At 39.8% G+C, this 23,313-nt stretch overlaps 1 protein-coding gene across 1 annotated transcript; it reads left to right on the forward strand.

The window, feature by feature from the left end:
- Positions 1-17,468: 17,468 nt before the first annotated feature.
- On the forward strand, positions 17,469-22,748 carry LOC124076725 (uncharacterized). Its single transcript, XM_046420807.2, is given in 3 exon segments — positions 17,469-19,082; positions 19,085-21,499; positions 21,600-22,748. Coding segments are annotated over 3 exon segments (5,178 nt in total).
- The last annotated feature ends 565 nt before the right edge of the window (positions 22,749-23,313 follow it).

Here is a 23,313-nt window from a genome sequence, read left to right on the forward strand (position 1 = left end):
ATCAGGGATTCCTCAATTGTCTGCTTTGCCAAAAACTTGGAATGTTTTAGCTATAGATATTAAAGATTGTTTTTTTTCAATTCCAAATCATCCCGAGGATAGTCCACGTTTTGCATTTACTATCCCTGCATTAAATCATGAAGGTCCTGATCAGAGATATGAATGGAAAGTACTCCCTCAAGGGATGGCTAACAGTCCAACTATGTGTCAAATATATGTTAACAAAGCAATCCAGCCACTTAAAAATCAAAATCCTGAACTACAAATATTTCACTATATGGATGATGTATTACTGGCACATAAAGATAAAAACATATTGCTGGAATGTTATGCCACACTTACAAACTTATTAAAAATTATAATCTAGAGATAGCAATAGATAAAGTACAATTAAATTTTCCAATTAAATATTTAGGAGTTCTATTATCCTCAATCATGGTCCGTCCAATAAAAATTCAAATACGAGTAGATCAACTCAAATCACTTAACGACTTTCAGTAGTTATTAGGAGACATAAATTGGATAAGGCCTTATCTAGGCATACCAACAGGAGAGTTGGGACCTTTATTTGATATCCTAAAAGGTCCATAAGATCCAAATTCACCCCACATGGTAACACCTGAAGCAAGAAAGACATTAAAAATCATTGAAACATATATGGAAAATATGCATTTGGTTAGAATTGATATAAGTTTGCCTTTATCATTTATTGTACTACCAACAAAAAATATTCCTACAGGAGTATTTTGGCAAAGAGGTCCATTGTTATGGATACATTTATCTTATTCTCCTAACACTATTCTTACTAGGTATCCTGAGGCTGTAGGACAATTAATACTCAAAGGAATAAAAGCAGCAAAGGGAGTGTTTGGAATTCCTCCCAATAAAATTATTAGTCCATATACTATGGATCAAATTGATGAGTTAGCTAATGAGTTAAATACTTGGGCAATAATCATGTGTAAATCTAATGTTTTACTTGATAACGACTTACCATCTAATCCTTTATTGTCTTTTTGGTCATTGCATCCTGTAATTTTTCCAAAAATGACAAGAAAAACACCTATCATGAATGCTCCAAATATATTCACTAGTGGGTCAAATAATGGTACAGCAGCAATAGTTACACCTGATCAAACTTTTACATTTTTAGTACCCAAACAATCAGCTCAAAAGGTAGAGCTTAATGCAGTATTACAAGCTTTTGTGATGTTTAAAGATTCTGTATTTAATTTATTTTCTGATAGTCAGTATATAGTTAATGCTATAGTATCCCTTGAAGATGCTAGTAGGATTTCCCCTTCTTCTACTGTTTTCTCTTTTCTTTCCAGTATACAAAGTCTAATCTGGGACAGAAAAGATCCATTCTTTATAGGACATATCAGGGCACATACAGGATTGCCTGGAGCCCTTAGTTTGGGCAATGATTTAGCAGGTAAAACTACACATGACATACATATTTTCTCTACACTAGAAGAAGCTACAAATTTTCATAAAAAGTTCCATGTCAATGCTAATACTTTACAAAAGTGTTTTAAAATAACTAAGGAACAAGCTAGACAAATAATAAAACAATTTCAAAATTGTGTGACCTTTTTGCCACAAGTTTATCTTGGAGTCAATCCTAGAGGACTGCTACCTAAACATATTTGGCAGATGGACGTCACACACTTGCCAGAATTTGGAAAATTAAAATATTTGCATGTTACAGTTGATACTTCTTCAGGATTTTTGATGGGCTCCCTTCATGCCGGAGAAAAAACTAAAGATAGTATAGCTCATTGCTTGCAAAATTTTGCCACTGTGGGTATTTCAAAACAGTTAAAAACAGATAGTGCCCCTGGTTATACTTCTACCTCTTTTAAACAATTTTGCTCATCATTTGGCATTACTCATATTACAGGAATCCCATACAATCCAAAGGGACAAGGCATACTTGAAAGAGCTCATCAAACTATTAAAATGTACTTATTAAAGCAAAAAGAAGGAATTGGGAAGGGGTATATATTCCCCAAAGAGAAACTTACAATAACCCTTTTTACTCTAAACTTTTTAAATTTGGATTCATCAGGGCTTAGTGCTGCGGAAAGGCATATGTGTCCACAAAATGTACATAAGCCCAAGGTACTTTGGAAGGATATTCTAACAGGACAATGGAAAGATCCTGACCCAGTAATTGTCTGGAGTCGGGGGTCTGTTTGTGTGTTTCCACAGGGAGAATAGCAGCTGATTTGGATTCCAGAGAGATTAACTAAAGCGCTTCTACAGACCAAAAAGAAGATGATTTGGCTCAAATCCATAACAGCTGATATCCAGAACTCCAGTTTGGCTATCCTTACATCTGCAACAGAACCAGGATGCTTTTTTCAATATCTATTTTATTATTTCCCTTTCCCACATCGTGAAGTTCTATTTTGTTTTTTGAGCTCATACAAACCTAGGTTAATGTTTTGCTGATCAGTTCTATTTTTTGACTATAGAGTTTTTAAATATTGCAATGGAGATTTCACCTGTAAAAACTTATAAGGCCTTTACTATTATGTATGTGTTGTATGTATTATATTATGTGTTCACACTTGTGTTTTGTGTTGTATGTTTGTATGTACGTATGTCCATATATCATATATGATGAGTGCTCAAGAAAAAATGGATCCAAATATTTTTTTATTCACATTATTTAAATGGTTTAATTTAAATTGGGTAAACAGCTGTTGAGGATTGTTTTAATATGTGAACAAAAAAGGAGGTTAACAGATCTGTTTGTTTACTTTCACCTTTCCTTTTCATTTTATTTAATAATTCTGTTCAGGATAACGTAAATTGTTCAGAAAATTGTTTTCTTTTAGTGCCTGCTAGAATGTTACATAATTTTTTCTTTAGACATTATTGCCAGAATTCCTATCTTCATCCCAGTGCTGGTGAAGACAAAGATAAAACCAATCTACAGCTTCTGCAATAGCTATCACTGAACTGCTTGCAGAACTTGCCTGTATCACTTGTATGCATTGTGAACTCACTTGTATGCATTGTGAACTATCTGTTGGTACAGCGACTTGTGGTAGTGTTGGGGTATTCTTCATCTGTGGTACAATTTTTCCAAAAGGGGCCATCAATTGGCTTAGTGTATCCTCCTCCCTTCTGCTTGTGATGGTCATTGAGCTAAAATTTGGGGGCCAACAGAGGTGAGGCAAAGAACCTCACCCCCCCACACACACTGGTACAAAGGCATATCCACAGGTGTGGCTGTATGCTGGACCGGTAGTCAGTAACAGGTAAGATCCAATTGCGATGGTACCAACCTAAGACAGGAGGATGACGCCTTGAGGTCAGCTCATTTGATGACGGGTAAGGACCATATGTAGTATTGGACAACCTAAGGCAGGCACGGTCCCTAAGCCACATGCTTATTGTTTAAACAGAAAGGGGGAGATGTTGAGAGCCACAGCCGAAGGGGCCCCAGCAAACTTCCAGCTGCCACCTGATGATTGGCTCACAGCGGCCCCAGCAAACTTCTAGCTGCCAGCTGATTGGCTCCTCTATGGTGATGCTCATTGGGCTGTTTCCCCACCCTTTCAGACCACAGAGCTGCTCATTGGGGGACTCTTTTGGCTCCGCCCATGTGACCCAGCCAATCGGCCTCAAGAGCTGGAGGAGTGGGGGGGTAGAGAGGCTTGTGGGAAGCCGGTGGTGGCAGTTGGGCTCTGAGGGAATTCCTGAAGAGCTCGTGTGGTGTGGCGTGTGTGTTCTAAAAATAAAGTTCATTTCTGCTTGATAAGTGGCTCCTGAATTGTGCCCAGCCAGACTTCAGCAAGTGGTAACAAGAAAAAAAATCAGCAATGTTGAAAGATGCAAACTCACCCATAAAATTCAGTTGCATTTCTACATACTAACGACGAACAATAGAAAAAGAAAACTAAGACAACAATTCCAATTACAATAAAAATAGGGATAATCATATAATTTGGATTAAATTTTAAAAAGGTGAAATACTCATAAACTGAAAAGTACAAAACATTGCAGGAAAAAAAATCAAATGAGTCACCAATAATGGAAAAACATAATGTGTTTACTGATTGTAAGATATCACATTGTTAAGACATTCATATTAGTCAAAGTGACCTACAGATTCAGTACAATTCATGTCAAAATTCCAATATTAGTTTTGTAGCAACAGAAACATTGATCTTAAAACTCATAAGACATCTTAAGAAATTTCAGGTAACAAAAGAAACTTGAAAAAAGATAAAATCAGAAGTCTCATACCTCTTGATTTCCCAACTTTGTGAGAAAAAACTGTTCTTATACCCAATTAGATTTAACCTTTGTAGGGTCAATGAAAAAATCAACAGACATCATATTTAAAAGAGAAAAAAACAATTTACTCAAATCCATATGGGAGTGCACAGAGTGGCTTACTCAATAATTAGAAATATGGGTTTATATGCCTAAATTAATAGGAGAAAAGGAAGATAGAGTAAATTAGTTTTGTGGGAAGATTAGTTTCTATAGGAAAGAGAAATAGCATATTAGAGGGGAAAATAGGAGTAAAGAAAGTTTATGATAATGTGTTAATGAAGGTATAATTAGTATTCTATGTCCTTTATGATGGTAATATACCTTTAAAGAGGGATGTAGGGAAACCTTACTCTCAGAAGTTTTTGCCTCTAGTAAGCTAAGGGAAGCTCTGAAAAATCATCTTTTCCAACCGTTGAACCTAAAATATCATTAGTATAAAACCATTTTTTATGCTACAGTGGTATGCTTGGATCCATTTATCCCTAAACTACATAATCAAAATAGTATAGTATTAGCATAAAGATAGTTCATATATACCAATGAAATAGATTAGAGAGTTAATTAACATAACCTAACGGATATGGACAAATGAGTTTTGGGCAGGATATTTCAATGGGGAAATTACAGTCTTTTCATGAAATAATTCTGGGAAAACTGAATATCTGTATGCAAAGAGTGAAGTTTGACTCTTACAACTTGTAAAAAACAATTTTGAAATGGATCAAAGAAATAAAAATCAGAATAAATACTATAAAGTTTGTTAGGTAGGTTTGAGGTGGCTAAGGGAACAAAGCACCAGACAACACGCATGCGTGAAAGATCCACCAATCAGGCACCCACAGAACCATCTGTCAATCAGCGGGGTCTCCTGATGAATTCTGGATCTCAGCAAGCTCCCCTGACCAACCCCAGTAGGACAAGGGACTCTAAAACCCCCCCTTTCCTGTCCCAAGCCCTCCCTTCCTGTCCTAAGCCCAATAAAAATTATAATCTGGCTGAGCCCCTGTGCAATTCCCCCAGATCCACTCTGTTGGCATGGAGGGTCTTGCCCGGGAAAGAATCTCAATAAAACCTTCTTCAGCAGCTTTTAATATGCCTCCTTTTTATCACTGGTACCTGACCTTACAAAGTTCTTATAAGGAAATAGAAAATTTCATCATATTAGTTGTGAAAATTATTTTTTTTAAATGACAGCATAATCACAAGTTCCAAAGGAAAAAAAATTAGATAAACTGGGCAACACTGAAATTATGAACTTTTACAAGTCAAAGATATAATCAGCAGGGTGAAAAAGCAATCCAAGAAGTGAGTGAAAATATTTGCAAACAATGAATCTGATAAGAAGTTAATATTCAAAAATTTTAAAAAAAAGAACAACTAAAATCACCCCCTTAAAAAAATGAAGAAGAGATGGACACAAGATTTGAATAGACATTTCTTCCAAAATGATATAAAAATGGAGTATGTATATATGTAACTGAAAGCTCAGTCCCTGTCCCAATCAATGCCAATTTAATAATGAGGACACAGTATTGAGAAAAAGGAAAAAAAAAAAGTTTTATCACTTCTCAGGTGAAGGAGAAACAGGTGATTCCTGTCCCAAAGTCTGAAGCTCTCCTGATCAGCAGGGACAGGGGAGTTTTAAAGAAATGCTTCAAGGGTTACATTCCAGGTGTGCTCTGGTAGGGGGCCCCAGGGCACCCTGATGGCTTGCTAGGATTCACTTGTTAATTTGGGAGATGTTCACCTCTCAGATCCTAGGCAGGCATCTCCTTCCTGTAGTGGGTGGTGTTCAAGGACAATTAACTAGGGGAAGAAAAGAAAACACTATCTCCCTAATCTTGTTAGGGAAAAGAGAGGGGAAAGAGAGAAAAAAGAAAAACATTTTCTAAAAAATAAGCCTTAGAGCAATGAGGGATACATTCAGAAAGCAAAGGGACCATTGTTACATATGCACAGGAAAAATGTCATCATCAATCATTAGTGAAATGCAAATCCTAGTTATAATTCCAAGTACTTCTCACATGAAGAATGTGACTGTTAAAAAAAATATCTACAACTAAAAAATATATTTTAAAATAAAAATGAAAAATAAGTAAAATGAAGGATATCATATGATTTCATTTATATGGGATACTTAGAATAGTCAAATTCAAAGACACAGAAGGTTAAATGATGGTTGTCAGAGACTCTGAGGGAAGGTGAAATGGGGACACTTTTCAGTGGTACAGGGTTTCAGTTTTGCAAGATAAAAAGTGTTCTGGGGATGGATTGTAGTGATGATTGGACAACAATATGAATGTACATAATGCAATTGAACTGTATACTTAAAAATGGTTAATATTGGGGGCTGGGGTTGTGTCTTAGTGGTAGAGCGCTTGCCTAGCATGTGTGAGGCACTGGGTTTGATTCTGAGCACCATGTATAATTAAGTAAATACAATAAATGTTCATCAACAACTAATAAAAATATTTTTAAAAAATGGTTAATATTTTCATGTGTATTGTGTCACAATTTATGTAACAATAATTTCTTGAAAATGTTGAAGATATTCTATTACATTATATGTATAGGATCATATACACATGTGTATATATTATATACATATATTCATATTTAAAATTATAGTTGAGATATATTGTAAGGGTCCCGCGAAACGTCGGAGAAAGAGACCACCAAGTGACCACTCATGCAATTGGCAGAAGGGGATTTATTGAACCAGCATTCTGGGGCTCCATGCCCACTCAAGAAGGGAAAACAGCCCAGAGCCTCGAGCAGGGGCTGAGCACTGCTTAAGTACACTTTTTTTGGGAGGGCAGGGGTTTTACATACATCACAGTCTCCTTTAACAAATCATTATACACCGCGGGAAAATCAAACAACAACTCCTAAACATGATTAGTTCATTCATTGGCGGGAACAGGTCAGGCTGGAGTGATAGGTCATTTCTAAATGGGGTACACATTCAAACTGATTGGTTTTAGGGCCTAGAGGACTACGTGACCAGTTACACAGAGTCCCTAGTTATTGGACAACCAGGGAATCAGTGGGAATATTTACTGGGAAATTCCAGTATTGTCCTAACAGCTACAGGGATTTCAGGTTTTGCAGGTAACATAGAAACCTAACAATACCTAATCCTTTACATTTTAACTCAGACCTTGCAGCTTAGAAACTTTACAACACCCGGTCTTTTACCCTTTAACTTTTACGCTTTAACTTCAATTTCTTTTACCCTTACAATATAAAGCATTTAAATAATTGTAAAATAATAATATAAAATGAAAGTAAAAAATTAATAAGAGTTAATATAAATAATATATTTATCAAAACTATATTTTCCAAAACAAAAATTTTAATGAAAGAGTGGCACTGTTTTACAATTTTCAGATCTATGGTTTAATGAAGCCATATGGCTTAATGAAGGACAGCTAGGTTCTCATAGGTATTGTAGTCTTCTATTTGTTCCAGTATGCTATTTTAATTGAAGTATATAAAGAAAACGTACCACTCAATGTATGTTGTTGGAAAATACAGAAATGTTTTATTAGCCTTTTCAACTAACTGTGGATACTCTGTTTTAGTCATGACCATGCACAAGGCTCTAGGTTCAATCCCCAATAATAAAAAATAAATTAATTAAAATGAGAAAAAAGGTTGTATTGTGGAATATGAAATTATATCGATTAACTTTTCAAGCTCTGTTGCATTAAAATACATTTGTGTGGCATATACTTTAAAAGGATATTTTACTCTTGCTTGATTTCATGACACAAAGCATTGACAAATAATAGCACCTCACTGACTAAAACAGATCTTCCAAATATTGACATATTTCAGTTAAAAATATTAAAAAGCCAATTTTTGTTAATAACAGTGATCATCATAAAAGTAAGTACAAGGAAGCTGTCATGCATATATTGGCAGATGCAAGTTTTCTAAAATTTTTAAATCTGTGATGGCCTTTAGTGTCATAAAAATGATATTTTGAGTTTTCATAGACTAGGTCATAAAAAATCTTACAACTTCTGTCTTGGTCTCTTAGATTGCTCACTTTGATGAAGTAAGATATATGAATTCCATCTACAATTAGCCTTTCTGGCCTTCTAGGCATAAACCCAAACAAGACACATGAAGCAGTCACATTAAGAAAGAGTGAACTTTCTTATGTTCATATATAAATATATGAACAGTGTAACTCCATATCATGATCAACCACAAGAATGGTATCCTAATTAGAATAAGTTATACTACATGTATGTATAATATGTCAAAATACATCCTAATGTCATATATGTCTAAAAAGAACAAATAAAAATAATTTTCAAAAAAATTTTAAAAAGATAGTTGGCTAACCCCAATTGTTGCATCCGTCTCATTTAAGATAACAGAGTGAAAAAACATTCTTAGGTTTCCAACCCAATTAAATTTCAGATTTCTCAGCTGAAATCTCTTTGCAATGGTACCCAAATGAGCTCAATCAACTCAAAGAACTGTCAAAGATGCATTGTCATTTTATGTTTTGGGTGGTGTGTTACAGGAAGATTATTAACCCAAAAAGTACTTTCAGACCTAACATTCTAACATTTCTAAAGATGTGGTTTTGGCATTTTTTTCCAGTACTAAATATGATATTCTATGTTATGGTATATCACTGTGCTTTTCAAAAACAGCATCAGATTTCCTAATGGAAGTTAATAACACAATGTCTGACTTTCATAATTTCTGCTTATAATGGACTTCACAGAATCACCTTTATTCCATGAAATGAGACATAACAGTACAACTACTAATAATCGTCATATAATGCAATCTCTCTGATAACAAATTGAGGTGCTGTTTTCAACATTTTTTTTGAGTTTTGATATAGGACAGAAAAGGCTGGACACCCAAGAAATTTTGGGGAAGCAGATTTATTTGTTGCAGGATCCAGAGGGTCTATCACCTAAAAGATTCTCTGGACCATGAGTTTGGAAATTCTTGGAACTTTATTCTCAGTGGGAGAAGGGGGCTTGGAGTCTACATTTTTAAAATAAATATATATATATATATATTGTTTTAGTTGTAGATGGATACAATACCTTTATTTCTTTATTTTTATGTGGTACTGAGAATCGAACCCAGTGCCTCATGCATGCTAGGCAAGCTCTCTACCACTGAGCCACAATCCCAGCACTATGGAGTCTACATTTTTTCAGGGGTCTACATAAAAGTGATTTTTTTTTAAGTTTGCAGAAAGTGCTTTTGTCCTATTTTTTAGATTAGTCAGAGGTTTTACAACAAAAGCAGAAGTAACATCATCAAGTCTGTGGCCAAACTTAGTTTTTGCAAGACACAATAACCTAGTCCTCACAAGTAAAAGGAAGTCCTATTCCACTGATACTGACCATTATGAATGACAAGTTCTGCTTCTTCATTGTTGAAGTTTGAACATTGGAGAAGTGCATAGAAGCAAGAATAGAAAGCACGTTTTATTTTTAAAAAATAGTAACACAAACTTCTCCCAGGAGGAAAAAGGGGGCCATAACTGGTGTCCTGGTATACCAAGAAGTGGGAGCATCCTGCCTCTTTTATATATTTTAAGTTTTCTTTGTTCTCCTGCCCTCTTCCCTCTTATTTCTCTCCTTCCTGCATATATGATGAGGCCCAGGAGATACTGGTGGGATGGCCAAAAAGTGTGAATCAGAGGGGCAGGAGGAAGGGCCAATCTGGAGTGATGGGGCAGGAAGGGAGCAGCAGCCCAGGGGGCATTAATTATGGTGCTTGATTAACAGCCTTCTGAGAGGGGCAGTATAGGCAGGTGATCTTGGTATTCAAATGGTTCTGGAGGCATTAACTTTTCAATCTTTCAGGGTGGTCTCCAACTTTGACCCAACCTTCCTTTTCCTGATCAGATCCTCCAATTACCTATCTACATTGACTGCCTGTCTTTAATTCTTGCTTCACATTGAGTATTTTGTAAAAATTTTGCTGATATTCTGTTATAAAGCTTTCTGACAAGAAGAGGACTTTTTTTTCAATAACACTTTATTTATGAAAACAGGAGGTAGGCTGGATTTGACATATGGGACACATTTTTACCAACTCTGGTACAGAACAGTATCTGAATGGCACTTAATACATACTTGTGGGATGAATGAATATATAAGTCGGTAATATACACACGCATACATATACACATGCTTACATACAGATATACAGATTTTTATACATACTTATGTATATGTGTGTTTATGTGTGTATACACAGAAAAGATACCAGAAGTAATCAAATAAAAATATTTCAGTAGTTATCTCTAGTGGCAAGATTATGACTTTTTAATCTCCATATGTTTTCTTTATTCTTTTAATTTTTAATCAACAATATATTACTTTTGTTTTTATTTTTTCTTAAACCACAATATAAACATAAAAAATATAGTTCATAATTATACAAGTCAAAGAAGTTTCACAAGTGATTTACCATTATTTTGTAAGCACCCAGATGAAGAAATAAAATAATATCAATACCTTATGCTCTCTTTGAGTCTTGCACACACTATCCTGACTTTTTACAGCATAGATTAGCTTGCCTATCTTTGTATGTTAGGAAAATGGACTTACATTTCATGTACTATTTTTTGGTCTCACTTCTTTTGCTCAACATCAAATGTAGAAATTTAGCTATAGTGAGGTTAACAAGTGTGGTTCATTCTTATTTATTTATTTATTTATTTATTTATTTATTTATTTATTTATGTGGTGCTGGGGATTGAACCCAGGGCCTCATGTATGCAAGTCAAGCACTCTACCAACTGAGCTATATCCCCAGCCCTGGTTCATTCTTTTGTTAAAATTTTTTTATTTATTTACTTTAATTAGGTATATATGTGACAGCCAAATGCATTTTGATTCATTGAACACAATTAAAGCACAACTTTACACTTCTATGGTTGTACAGGATTTAGCATCATACCATATGTGTAGTCAAACATGTACCTAGGGTAATGAGGTCCATCTCTTTTCCCAATCTTTAAGAGGAGAAACTTACATGTTACAAATATGGTGGGGGTTTCTGCTTAATTATGGTAAGGTTCTTCTGGGCTGGTGTCTCTGATCTGCTTCAGTTTGAATGACACATAATATTTGTAAATATTTATGAAGCACTATACAGTAATTTAATCATATGTATGTTGAGTAGTGATAAAGTCAGGGTAATTAACATATCTATGACCTTAAACTTTTACCATTTGTTTATAATTATTACATTCCAATTCCTCACTTCTAATCACTTTCAGATACACAATGCATCAGTATAAATTATGTTATTTCCATTTTATGTGTGAGGAAACTCAAGCATAAAGAATTTAACTTGTCCAAGTTCACACAAATAAAGAAGTTTGAGTTTAAACTACAGAGTTTAACTCTGAAGTAGGTGTCCTCATGGCCAACAAATTAGCAAATTCCTTCAATAGTTAATTTGTTCTCATGTTTGTTTCTGTATTTAGTTTCTTACAGTGTTTCACAAAACATATCGCTCATAAAAATCACCACGGGATTTTTTTTAAACTGATGCTTCTTTTTTTCAAGAGCAAAAAAATGTATGCAATAGATAAGAGAAAGAGAAAGAGAGAGAGAGAGAGAGAGAGAGACTCCTCCAGAGAGGAGGGGGTCTAGAGCTTGTGCCCAAGGGAGTGCAGGTGTCTTGCTCCTTTTATAGATTTCAGGTTTCCTTTCTTCTCAAGCCTCCTCCTCTGTCTTCATGACCAAACAAAAAGCAGAGAAGGAGCCACCCAGGGTTATTCATTAATAACTCCTTGCTATGAGGAACAATTCCCTGGAAGCAGGTGACCTCGGGAACAGGTAGTGAAGGAGGGGAACTGTCAAACTACAGATTCTTGAGCCTCAGCTGAGAACTAATGCACCAGAATCTCCAATGGAAGATATTAAATGCGATTTCTCATTTCAGTTTTTGTTTTCAATGTTTCCAGATTATTTCTGATGAATTTCTACATTTGAGAATCACTGTCTTAAGATACTGAAAATTTGTTTTCCATTTTCTTTCATTCTGGCAAATGTATTACTTATATTGTAAACAAAGATCCTATCTGTAGAGGCAGTTTTGTTATGCTTATTGACTGATGAGGAAACTAAGGTGTCAGGCAGTTTAAAAAACTTAACCAAGTTAAGATGGGTAACCTAACACTACCCATCAGACACAAAGGCTGATGAGTAGTGTTAGGTTACAGCTAACAATGAGTAATGGGATGCATAGTATGATCATAAGGTGTTCTTTAAATTAGGGTCCTTCTTAAGGTAAGGTCATAAAGTGTTATTTAAATTACTTTAGGGCCCTTTTTAAAACTATCTTAAGAAATCAAATGGTGGCAGTTAATCTGTAGAAAACAAAACAAGGGGGCTATTTGTAAAACACATCAAAAGAAAAGGATTAGTGGGACTAACTCTTGACAAGGTCCACTGAGGTTAATATGAAGTTAACAATTATGGCTATAACTGTCTCCATTTGTCTGGGAAAGAAGACTCCTTTAGTAGTGCAGGCACACTAAGGTAACTTCTGACAAGCTACTAACCCCAGTGACCACATTAACATCGCATTGACTTGTAGATGAAGCCCCCCTAAATACGATGGCCACCATGACAGTTCTGGAGAGGACCAATTAAGGTAAAAAACTCCACTGCCCCACGTAAAGTAGGAGTTGAACACCTGATTGGTGAAGGGTGCTAAAGGAGGACCCCAGTTTTCCGTCAAACATAAAACAGTAATAAATCTGGGGACTGAAAGGAAAGTGAGGAACTGGGAGACGGGCAAACAAGAAATGAAAGACAGAGACCAGGCAGAGATACACACGAGTTTATTTGTCAGAGCTGACAAATAAAGGCACATCTCTCCATAGATGGAGAGGCAAAACAGGGTTGGGGTTCTGGACTTTTATGTGACAGGCTCAGGGATAGAGCTGGGTAGGTCCTAATGCGGAGGTGAAGTGTTGGGTTGGTATGAGGGAATTCTGAACCTTTCTCAGAAAGGCCCTTGAGCAGGAAAGTGAAATTTTTCTTAAAATGTCTACTGGCTAAGCAAGGAACTTATAGGGGCAGCATTGGCTCCTTTGTTGTTCTCTGTTTAGAGACAGCCCACTCTCCCAGAGAGTGCTTTCTGCTTGAACTTCACTTTGCTTTTCCTTTATTTTCTCATGCGTGAACTTATAATAAAGTTCTCTTGCATGACTTTTGGTGTCTGACTTTAAATTTTCTTTCACTGGAACACAAGAACCGAGGTTTGGAGTTTTAGCTCCCTGCTTTCCTGTGACAGGTAGCAGAGTAGTCTATATGGCTACACATTCCTTCACTTTATTTACCTTCTTCCTCATTTGCCTTTTTTCATTCACACAGAGAAAAGTGTCTTCTTTCTGTGTGATACATTTTGTCCCTTGAAAGGGCCTTAAATGAAAACAATTTGAGCTTGAACAAAATATAAATTATTTAATTGTAAATACTATAAATATTTTACTTCTACAATAAGAAAATGTTACTTTCAGAATTTGTAAGAATGCCTGATTAAAATTCAAAAATGCTGTGAATAGTGAAAATGGAATATGATATTTGTATTCTTTATGGTAAAGTTCTTGCTTAGCATCTGGATGACCATCTTAAATGACAGTGCCTTTTTAAGTGCTTTTTCACTTTCCCACCCGAGGGACTTTCTGAGAAGGGCTCATCACTCCCTCATACCAAACCCACCCTTAACTGCCCATATTAGGACCCACTCAGCTATAATCCCTGAGCCTCCCCCATAAAAGTCTCAAACTTATGTTGCCTCTCTCCATCTATGGAGAGATGGCCTTTATTTGTCAGCTCTAACAAATAAACTCTCCTGTGTATCTCTGCCTGGTCTCCATCTTTCATTTCTTGCTCACCCATAGCCCTGTTTCTCACTTTCCTTTCACTTATCAGCATATTTTTTAACATATCTGGCATGGTCCTAGATATTTTTCTTATGGTATCCTTTTTTTGTTTGCAGATATTTATTTATTTATCATGCTAGGCTTCCCCACATACACCTTATTTAAAATTGCAATTTCTATTTCTCTCTCCTAAATTTCCTGTCCCACTTTTTGGATGTATATTTTTCCCATGGTATCTATCACTATGTAACTAACACTGGTAACTTCACCTCCTAATGTAGCCCTCATTGCTCTCAGGCTATTTTTTAATGTTTTTTTTTTTCTTTCTTCTCCCCTCCCCATCCCTAACAAGATTGGGAAGACAGTGTTATCTTTCCTTCCCCTAGTTAATTGCCCTTGAACAGACCCACTACAGAAAAGAGATGCCTGCTGAGGTTCTGCAAAGTGAATATCTTCCAAATTAACAAGTGGACCCTAACAAGCCATCAGAGTGTCCTGGAGCCCCCTACCAGAGCACACCTGGAATATAACCCTTGAAATTCCTTTAAAATACCCCTGTCCCTCCTAATTAGGAGAGTCACAGACTTTGGGACAGAAGTCCCCTGTGTTTCTCCTTCACCAGCAAAGCAATAAACCATTTTCCTTTTTCTCAAAACTGTATACTCATTATTAAATTGGCATTGATTGGCAATAGGTACAGGGACTAAGGATGGAACTCCAGAGAAGCCCCTGCTCTATTTTTCTAGGGCAGGCCTGGCACTCTAAGCAAGTGTATTTCCATGCTGAGAATGTAAGGTAAACTTATTGAGAGCTGACTACTGGAAAGTTAGGAGATGGGTAAATGTTCCTGGGGTCAAACCAAAACAGAGGAGCTATTCCTGTAAGTAAGGGAGGCACTGAGGGACTCCCAGAAGCTCTTGAAGCCCCTTTTGCTTCAGTAATTCCTACCTTCCTTCCCTGCACTATAAGAATTGCTCCATCTTGGTCTACTTTGAGTAAAAGGAAACTGAATGCAGTAAAGTCACAACACCTTGGCCATTTGGTAGCTCCCCCATGTGCACACTGAGACCCTTTATTTTACACTTCTGGTTCACCTTTGTGGGACCATCTTGTCCCCTCATGGTGACTGACATCTGTGGTACCACTGGTGTAAAAGTCATGGTTAAGTGGGAGTTGGAAACTTGGGGAGATTTTCCCCCTATCTGGTGTGTCTGTTTTAAAGTTTCCCACCTTTTGGCCATGGTCTGGGGATCATCTCTGTTTGTTTGTATCTGTTTCTGGCCCTTTAAAACATGGACAATAGTGTATTGATCCTATGGATTGTTTCTTGGGAACACATTGGCTGAATGGACCACCTATAGATATAAATGTGTCTAAGAAAAAAGATGATGTTTTACTGTAACAATCTGGTCTTTGAATGGTTTTGTGATTTATTGTACAATCTTGCAGATGGGAGTTGGTTTGTCAGATAAAAATAAGTTAATAAGGAATCTTAACAGTCAAAAACTAAGTTGGATGCAAAAGGTGCTGCCTCTAATGTGTAAGCATAGCAGAATACCAAAGATGATTGAAAACAAAAAATCAAAAAAAGCTGCCTGGTATATAGAGAAATGGGCAAAACGACCAGGTCTCTACTCTGCTTTGTAGCCACTCTTTGCACATGGGAATAAAATTGAAGTTTGAGAACAGGGCTCAGTTTGCTGTTTCTGTAGTCAAATGAAATATATGTGGGAATGTAGGTCGCATAGATTTTCTTTCTGGGTTCTTATCACATGGATTCAAAGAATGAAATCCATGGATTATGGCAGAGGATAAAAATTAAAATTAGTTTTGAATGAGAGGGAAAAAATGAAACTCTTCTTCATGTGAGGGATAAACTGGCAGAAAGCATTTTCACTTGAGTATACTAGTCTGGGGACTTAAGGTTCTGAATAAAGCACTGATCAAAGTCCATGTTAAATAAACATTAAAAGTGTTGGAATTAATTGTTGGAATCTATGCTGTACAGATGTTGTGAAAGTATGAAAGCTACTGGCTTGGCCCATGACTTTCTATTTGGCTGTATGCTTTTAGTCCTTAAACCTGATTTTTTTCTTTTGTAATTCCCATTTGGATCCACCCCATTTCCATTTTCCCACCACTCTGGGGACAGAGGAGTGGACCAGAATGCTTAACCTCAGAGGGTTGCCTTTATTTAAAGAAAAAAAAACTTATCTAGGGTCCATTACATTCATTGTCTGATGATTAACTTGCCTGTCTTAATGAGGGGTTGAGAGACCCCAGCCCAATAACTTAGGCCCAGTTACAAAATCATTAGGGCATGCTACAAACCTGCGCAGGCACCAGATGTGTTTTTCAGATAACCAGTTAACAGGCACCAGATGTGGTTTTCAGATAACCAGTTAAATGTAACCGATTAGGAAAGAACAGGATGGTTGGGAAAGAACCGGGTAATTGTGTCCCAGGGCACGATTGGGCAAACCGGAACAGATAAGCAGGAACAGAAAGAATGGAATGTAAAACTGTGGGTTTTCCAGGAACATACAGTGAAAAACAACCTTGCTCTTTAGGTGACCTATATGCTAGGTTCAAAATGACCAATAAGAAACCTGTTGCTTGCCGCGTGCGCGAAACCTGCTCCTTTACCCCATAAAAGATCTGTGCCCCAAAGCCCGGTGTGCCAGTTCACCGAAGCTCCGGCTGAGGTTCTGCTGCGCACCCGCAGGCGCCTGTGTCCTAATAAACCGCCTCTTGCTTTTGCAGCCAGTGTCTCGTGTGCTTTTCCTTGGACAGGGAATCGGAGGGTCTTTCATATGGAGGTTCCACCGAGATTTCCTGCACCCTCGTCCGGATCCCTTCCCGGGGAACGCCTGGCATCACTGGGAGGTAAGCTGGCCAGCTCGTGTCGTTTTGTGCGTTTTGTGTCTCTTTTGTTCTATGTTTGCAGTCTCCAATCGTTATCTGTCTGTGCGCAGCGTCTGTACGATTACGCGTAGTCGCTCTGTTTTCTGGGCAGCTTGAGAAGGAGTTGACGAACTCGGACTTCTCCCCTGCCACCCTGGGAGACGTCCCAGGGATTCAGGAGGCCCATTTTTGGGGGGCCTCTAGTGTTTCCGAAGAATACACTGTTCTTGTGGGTGACGGAGTCCCTCCTCCCCCTAATCCATCAGATACTTTCGGTTTGTGCCGGGGCTGTGCAGCGTTCTTTGTGTCCAGTCTGATTTTTGTATCTGTCTCCTTGCCCTTGTACTTTCTCATTCCATCTGAGACTAACATGGGACAATCTATAACAACTCCCTTGAGTCTTACTCTTGATCACTGGCAGGACGTCCGGAACCGGGCTAACAACCGGTCAGTAGAAATCAAAAAGAAAAGATGGATAACACTCTGCACCACGGAGTGGCCAACGTTCGATGTTGGCTGGCCAAAAGAAGGGACGTTTAACCTTGATCTTATTTCACAGATGAAGTCTCAGGTTTTCACCCAAGGTCCTCAAGGACACCCCGATCAAGTGCCCTACATTGTTACCTGGGAAGATCTGGCCTCCGACCCGCCTCCTTGGGTCGCCCCTTTCTCTCCACCTAAGCTTCCTCCCCGTTCTCCCCTTGAAGCCCCACCCCCACCTTCTGCTCCACTTATCCCGATACCCGCACCCCCTCCTCAAACCTCTAGGCTTTACCCTGTTCTAGATAAACCTGAAAACGTGACCCCAGCAGGAACAAAACCCAAGAAGGTCTTACTACCAGAGGATTCAACTCTTATAGACCTGATGACTGAAGAACCCCCACCTTACCATCCCCAACCTTTACCAGTTCCAGATCCTATCCAGGTTTCTTCAGAAGAAGAAGAACAAGAGGGTCTTTCAACTACCAATGCCCCTCCGGGCCCATCCCCCATGGTGGGAAGACTTCGCGGGCGCCGAGAACCTACCGCCCCAGGGGATGCTTCAAGGGCCTTCCCCTTGCAGCAGACAGGAGGACCTAACAGCCAATATCAGTACTGGCCTTTCTCAGCCTCTGATCTTTATAACTGGAAAACCCACAATCCCTCCTTTACTAATGATCCTGTAGCCCTAACTTCCCTGATTGAATCTATTCTAGTGACTCATCAACCAACATGGGACGATTGTCATCAGCTTTTGCAGACTCTCCTCACTTCAGAGGAGAGACAAAAAGTTCTCTTAGAGGCCCGTAAAAATGTGCCTGGAGATGATGGGCACCCTACCCAACTCCCAAACTTGATCAATGAAGCTTTTCCCTTAATTCGACCGGATTGGGACTATAATACTGATGCAGGTAGGAACCACCTACGTCTCTATCGCCAGTTACTTATAGCGGCTCTCCATGGAGCAGGGCGACGGCCCACCAATTTGGCCCAGGTAAGACAGACCACCCAGGGCTCAGAGGAAACTCCCACCGCATTCCTAGAGAGACTAAAAGAAGCCTATCGGAGATACACTCCTTTCGACCCCGATAGTGAGGATCAGAAGGGAAACGTATCCATGGCTTTCATTTGGCAATCCGCTCCAGACATTAGGACCAAGTTGCAAAAATTAGATAACCTACAAGACTTTACTTTAACGGACTTATTGAAGGAAGCAGAAAAGATTTTTAATAAGAGAGAAGCCCCAGAGGAAAAGGAAGAAAGGATCAGAAAAATGCAGGAAGAAAGAGATCTTAAATTTAGAGAAGAGTTAGATAAGAGAGAAAGAGAAAAAGATCGAAAGCATAATAAAGAATTAAGTAAGATATTGGCCACTGTAACTCAGGCAGGGCAACGAGGAGATAGAACAGGTAGGGAAAGGGAACGAGGCAGACCCGGTATAGACCGAGATCAATGTGCCTACTGCAAGGAGAGAGGACATTGGGTTAAGGACTGTCCAAAGAAACCCCCAATACCCGAAGAGGAACTAACCGGACCCCTCAATTACTAGCCCTGGATGAAGATTAGGGGAGTCAGGGCCAGGAGCTCCCCCCTGAGCCCTGGGTAACTTTGCAAGTAGGGGGGCAACCTGTAACCTTCCTAGTAGATACTGGAGCCCAACATTCGGTGTTAACACGAACGCCAGGACCCATGAGCCACAAAACGACGTGGGTCCAAGGCGCCACTGGAAGCAAGCCGTACCGATGGACCACCAAGAGAGAAGTACACCTTGCTACAGGTAAAGTTTCCCATTCGTTTCTGCATGTGCCTGATTGTCCATATCCACTACTAGGAAGAGACTTATTAACCAAGTTAAGAGCTCAAATCTATTTTAAAAATGGGAGTGCCTCCATTACGGGACCAGATCAAGCCCCTTTACATGTATTAACGTTCAAATTAGAGGATGAATATAAACTTTTTAGCAAACCTCCTACACTTGACAAGGACATAAACTATTGGCTTGAGTCCTACCCGGAGGCATGGGCTGAAACTGGTGGAATGGGGATGGCTAAACAACAACCTCCAATAGTCATTTACCTAAAAACCACTGCTACTCCTGTAAATATTAAACAGTATCCTATGTCAAGAGAAGCTTACCAAGGCATCAGGCCACATATCAAATGCCTCCTAGACCAAGGAATTCTAACCCCTTGCCGGTCGCCATGGAACACCCCATTGTTACCAGTAAAAAAGCCGGGAACAAATGATTATAGGCCTATCCAGGACTTAAGAGAGGTAAACAAAAGGGTAGAGGACATCCACCCCACGGTGCCTAACCCCTACAATCTCCTCAGCACCTTGCCTCCCACCCATACTTGGTACACCGTTCTAGACTTAAAAGATGCCTTTTTCTGTTTGAGACTGTGCCCTCAAAGCCAGGCCCTCTTTGCATTTGAATGGAAAGATCCCAACGAAGGGGTCTCCAGTCAATTGACCTGGACCAGACTGCCACAAGGGTTCAAGAATAGCCCGACGCTCTTCGATGAAGCCTTACATAAGGACCTGGCCAATTTCCGCGTAAGACACCCCTCCTTAATTATGCTCCAATATGTAGATGACATCCTGTTGGCTGCTACCACCGAGGAGGATTGTCTTACAGGTACGGAGGCATTATTGCGAACTTTGGGACAGTTGGGGTACAGGGCATCGGCTAAAAAGGCACAAATCTGTCAGACAAAAGTTACTTACCTTGGCTATGAACTTCATAATGGCCAACGATGGCTAACCACAGCCAGAAAAGAAACTATCTCAAGCATACCAACTCCCCAGAACCCTAAACAACTACGGGAATTTCTGGGCACAGCAGGTTTCTGCAGACTTTGGATTCCTGGGTTTTCCGAGATAGCGGCCCCTTTATACCTGCTAACCAAACAAAGTAACCCCTTTACCTGGACTGAGAAGCACCAATTGGCATTTGATCGTATCAAATTGGCCCTTCTGTCAGCCCCCACCTTAGGCCTACCAGCCGTTACCAAGCCTTTTGACTTGTTTGTGGATGAAGAACAGGGCTATGCTAAAGGAGTCCTAACCCAAAAACTGGGACCCTGGAGGCGTCCTATAGCCTATCTGTCCAAGAAATTGGATCCAGTGGCGTCAGGATGGCCACCATGTCTTCGAATGATAGCAGCAGTGGCTATCCTAATTAAGGATGCCACTAAGCTGACTCTGGGACAGCCATTAACTTTGTTAACCCCTCATGCCATCGAGGCAATAATTTGCCAACCACCTGACCGCTGGGTGTCCAACGCCCGACTCACCCATTACCAGTCCTTGCTGCTGGACACGGACCGGATTCAGTTCGGCCCCATGGTCACACTGAACCCAGCAACCCTCCTGCCGCTTCCTGGAAAAGCAAATCCCCACAACTGCCAGCAGATTCTTGCAGAAACACAAGGAACCCGACCAGACCTCACGGACCAACCTATGAAAGATGCAGAACTGGTCTGGTACACCGACGGGAGCAGTTATTTGCTCAATGGGGAACGGCGAGCAGGAGCAGCCATCACCACCGAATCTGAGGTAATCTGGGCGAGTGCATTGCCGGGTGGAACCTCAGCTCAGCGGGCAGAACTAATAGCTCTGACACAAGCCTTAAAGTTGGCTGAGGGAAAGAAGCTAAATGCGTATACGGACAGTAGATATGCCTTTGCCACTGCTCATATACACGGGGAAATTTACAGACGGCGAGGGCTACTAACTTCAGATGGGAAAGAAATCAAAAATAAGACTGAAATATTGGCCTTACTTAAAGCTCTATTTCTGCCTAAAAAGTTAAGTATCATGCATTGCCCTGGCCATCAAAGAGGAGATACTCCGGAGGCCAGGGGAAACAGATTGGCCGATGAGACAGCCAGAAAAGCAGCCCAGGGGCCTCAACTCTTGGTAATGACTTTATTGCCCCAACGGGCTAACCCACAGCATGATGACTATGAGGATAAATGGGTCTATGAGGACCAAGATCTGGATATCATACAGAAGCTAGACGCCTCTTACAACCCAGAGGACCATACCTGGGAATATCAGGAAAAAACCATAATGCCCCTTAAAAATGCTAAAAAAATTAGTAAAATCATTACACAAACTGACACATCTTGGGGCTAAAAAGATGAAAGAACTCTTAGACCGTGGAGAGGGTACTCTATATCTTCCAAATAGGGATCGACTCCTCCAGCGAGTTGCAGAAAATTGTCAGGCATGTGCCCAGGTAAATGCTGGTAAAGTTAAACTTGGAACAGGAGTCCAGGTTCGAGGACATAAACCCGGGACACATTGGGAAATAGACTTCACTGAAGTCAAACCTGGTATGTATGGATATAAATATCTTCTAGTCTTTGTTGATACTTTTTCCGGATGGGTAGAGGCATTCCCCACCCGGCATGAAACTGCCAAAACCGTTGCTAAGAAGCTATTGGAAGAAATTTTCCCAAGGTATGGGGTACCCGGAACAATTGGGTCAGATAACGGGCCTGCCTTCGTCTCCCAGGTAAGTCAGGCGGTGGCCAATTCGCTGGGGATTAATTGGAAGTTACATTGTGCATATAGACCCCAAAGCTCAGGGCAAGTAGAAAGAATGAATAGAACAATCAAGGAGACTTTAACTAAATTAACGCTTGAAACTGGCACTAGAGACTGGGTACAACTCCTACCCTTAGCTTTATATCGGGCCAGAAATACTCCTAGCCCTCAGGGACTAACCCCATTTGAAATCCTATATGGTGCCCCACCACCTGCTGTTAATCTCTATGAAACTGAAATTTCTGCCTCCCTCACCCCATCTGTGCAGACTCATTTACGCGCACTGCAATTGGTCCAGAACGAGGTCTGGAAGCCATTAGCAGCGGCATATAAAGAAGAACTCAAAACCCCTTCGGTGCCACATTCCTTCAAAATCGGGGACACTGTCTGGGTACGCAGACACCAGAACAAGAACCTTGAACCCCGGTGGAAAGGACCCTACACCGTCCTGTTGAACACACCTACTGCAATCAAGGTGGATGGCATCGCAGCCTGGATTCACACTTCTCATGTAAAGGCTGCACATCCACAAGACCCAGCGGTTACTCCCCGAGACTCGGGATGGAAATTGCAGCGTACTCAAAACCTGCTAAAGATAAGACTTACGCACTGTTAACCGCCTTTGCTCTTTGCTTTGCTCCCCTTGTCTTAGGTAGTAACCCCCATGCTCCCATGAAGTTAACTTGGCAGGTATACTCTCAAACCGGGGAGATAATTTGGTCTATTACAGCAACCCATACCCCTGGCACCTGGTGGCCTACCCTGACCCCGGACTTTTGCCAACTAGCCGCTGGATTAGACTCATGGGACATTCCTGACAAGGCATATGACCAACTCCAGACCTACATGGCCCCTAGGCCCCAGCAAGGCACTAATTATGGATGCTCTACCCAGGTAGCTAGGTGCCAGCTAGCCCAAACTGATTTTTATGTCTGCCCCTGGGACGGTAGAGACAGATCCCAGGCATACAAATGTGGGGGCTATGAAACATACTTCTGCTCCTCCTGGGGCTGCGAAACCACCGGAGATGCATACTGGAGCCCCACCTCAAGCTGGGACCTGATACAGGTGGCCAAGAATTTCACAACCCCCAGCCCAGATGGCCACACATGCTATAGGGAAAACTCACAATTTCAGGTGGGCCAATCGCTTCCCCTTAAGATACAATTCACGGACAAAGG

Source organism: Marmota monax, unplaced genomic scaffold, assembly GCF_021218885.2.
Source record: "Marmota monax isolate L192 unplaced genomic scaffold, Marmota_monax_Labrador192_F-V1.1 WCK01_AAM20220418_F8-fsc00050, whole genome shotgun sequence".
In the NCBI taxonomy this organism is placed as follows: domain Eukaryota; kingdom Metazoa; phylum Chordata; class Mammalia; order Rodentia; family Sciuridae; genus Marmota; species Marmota monax.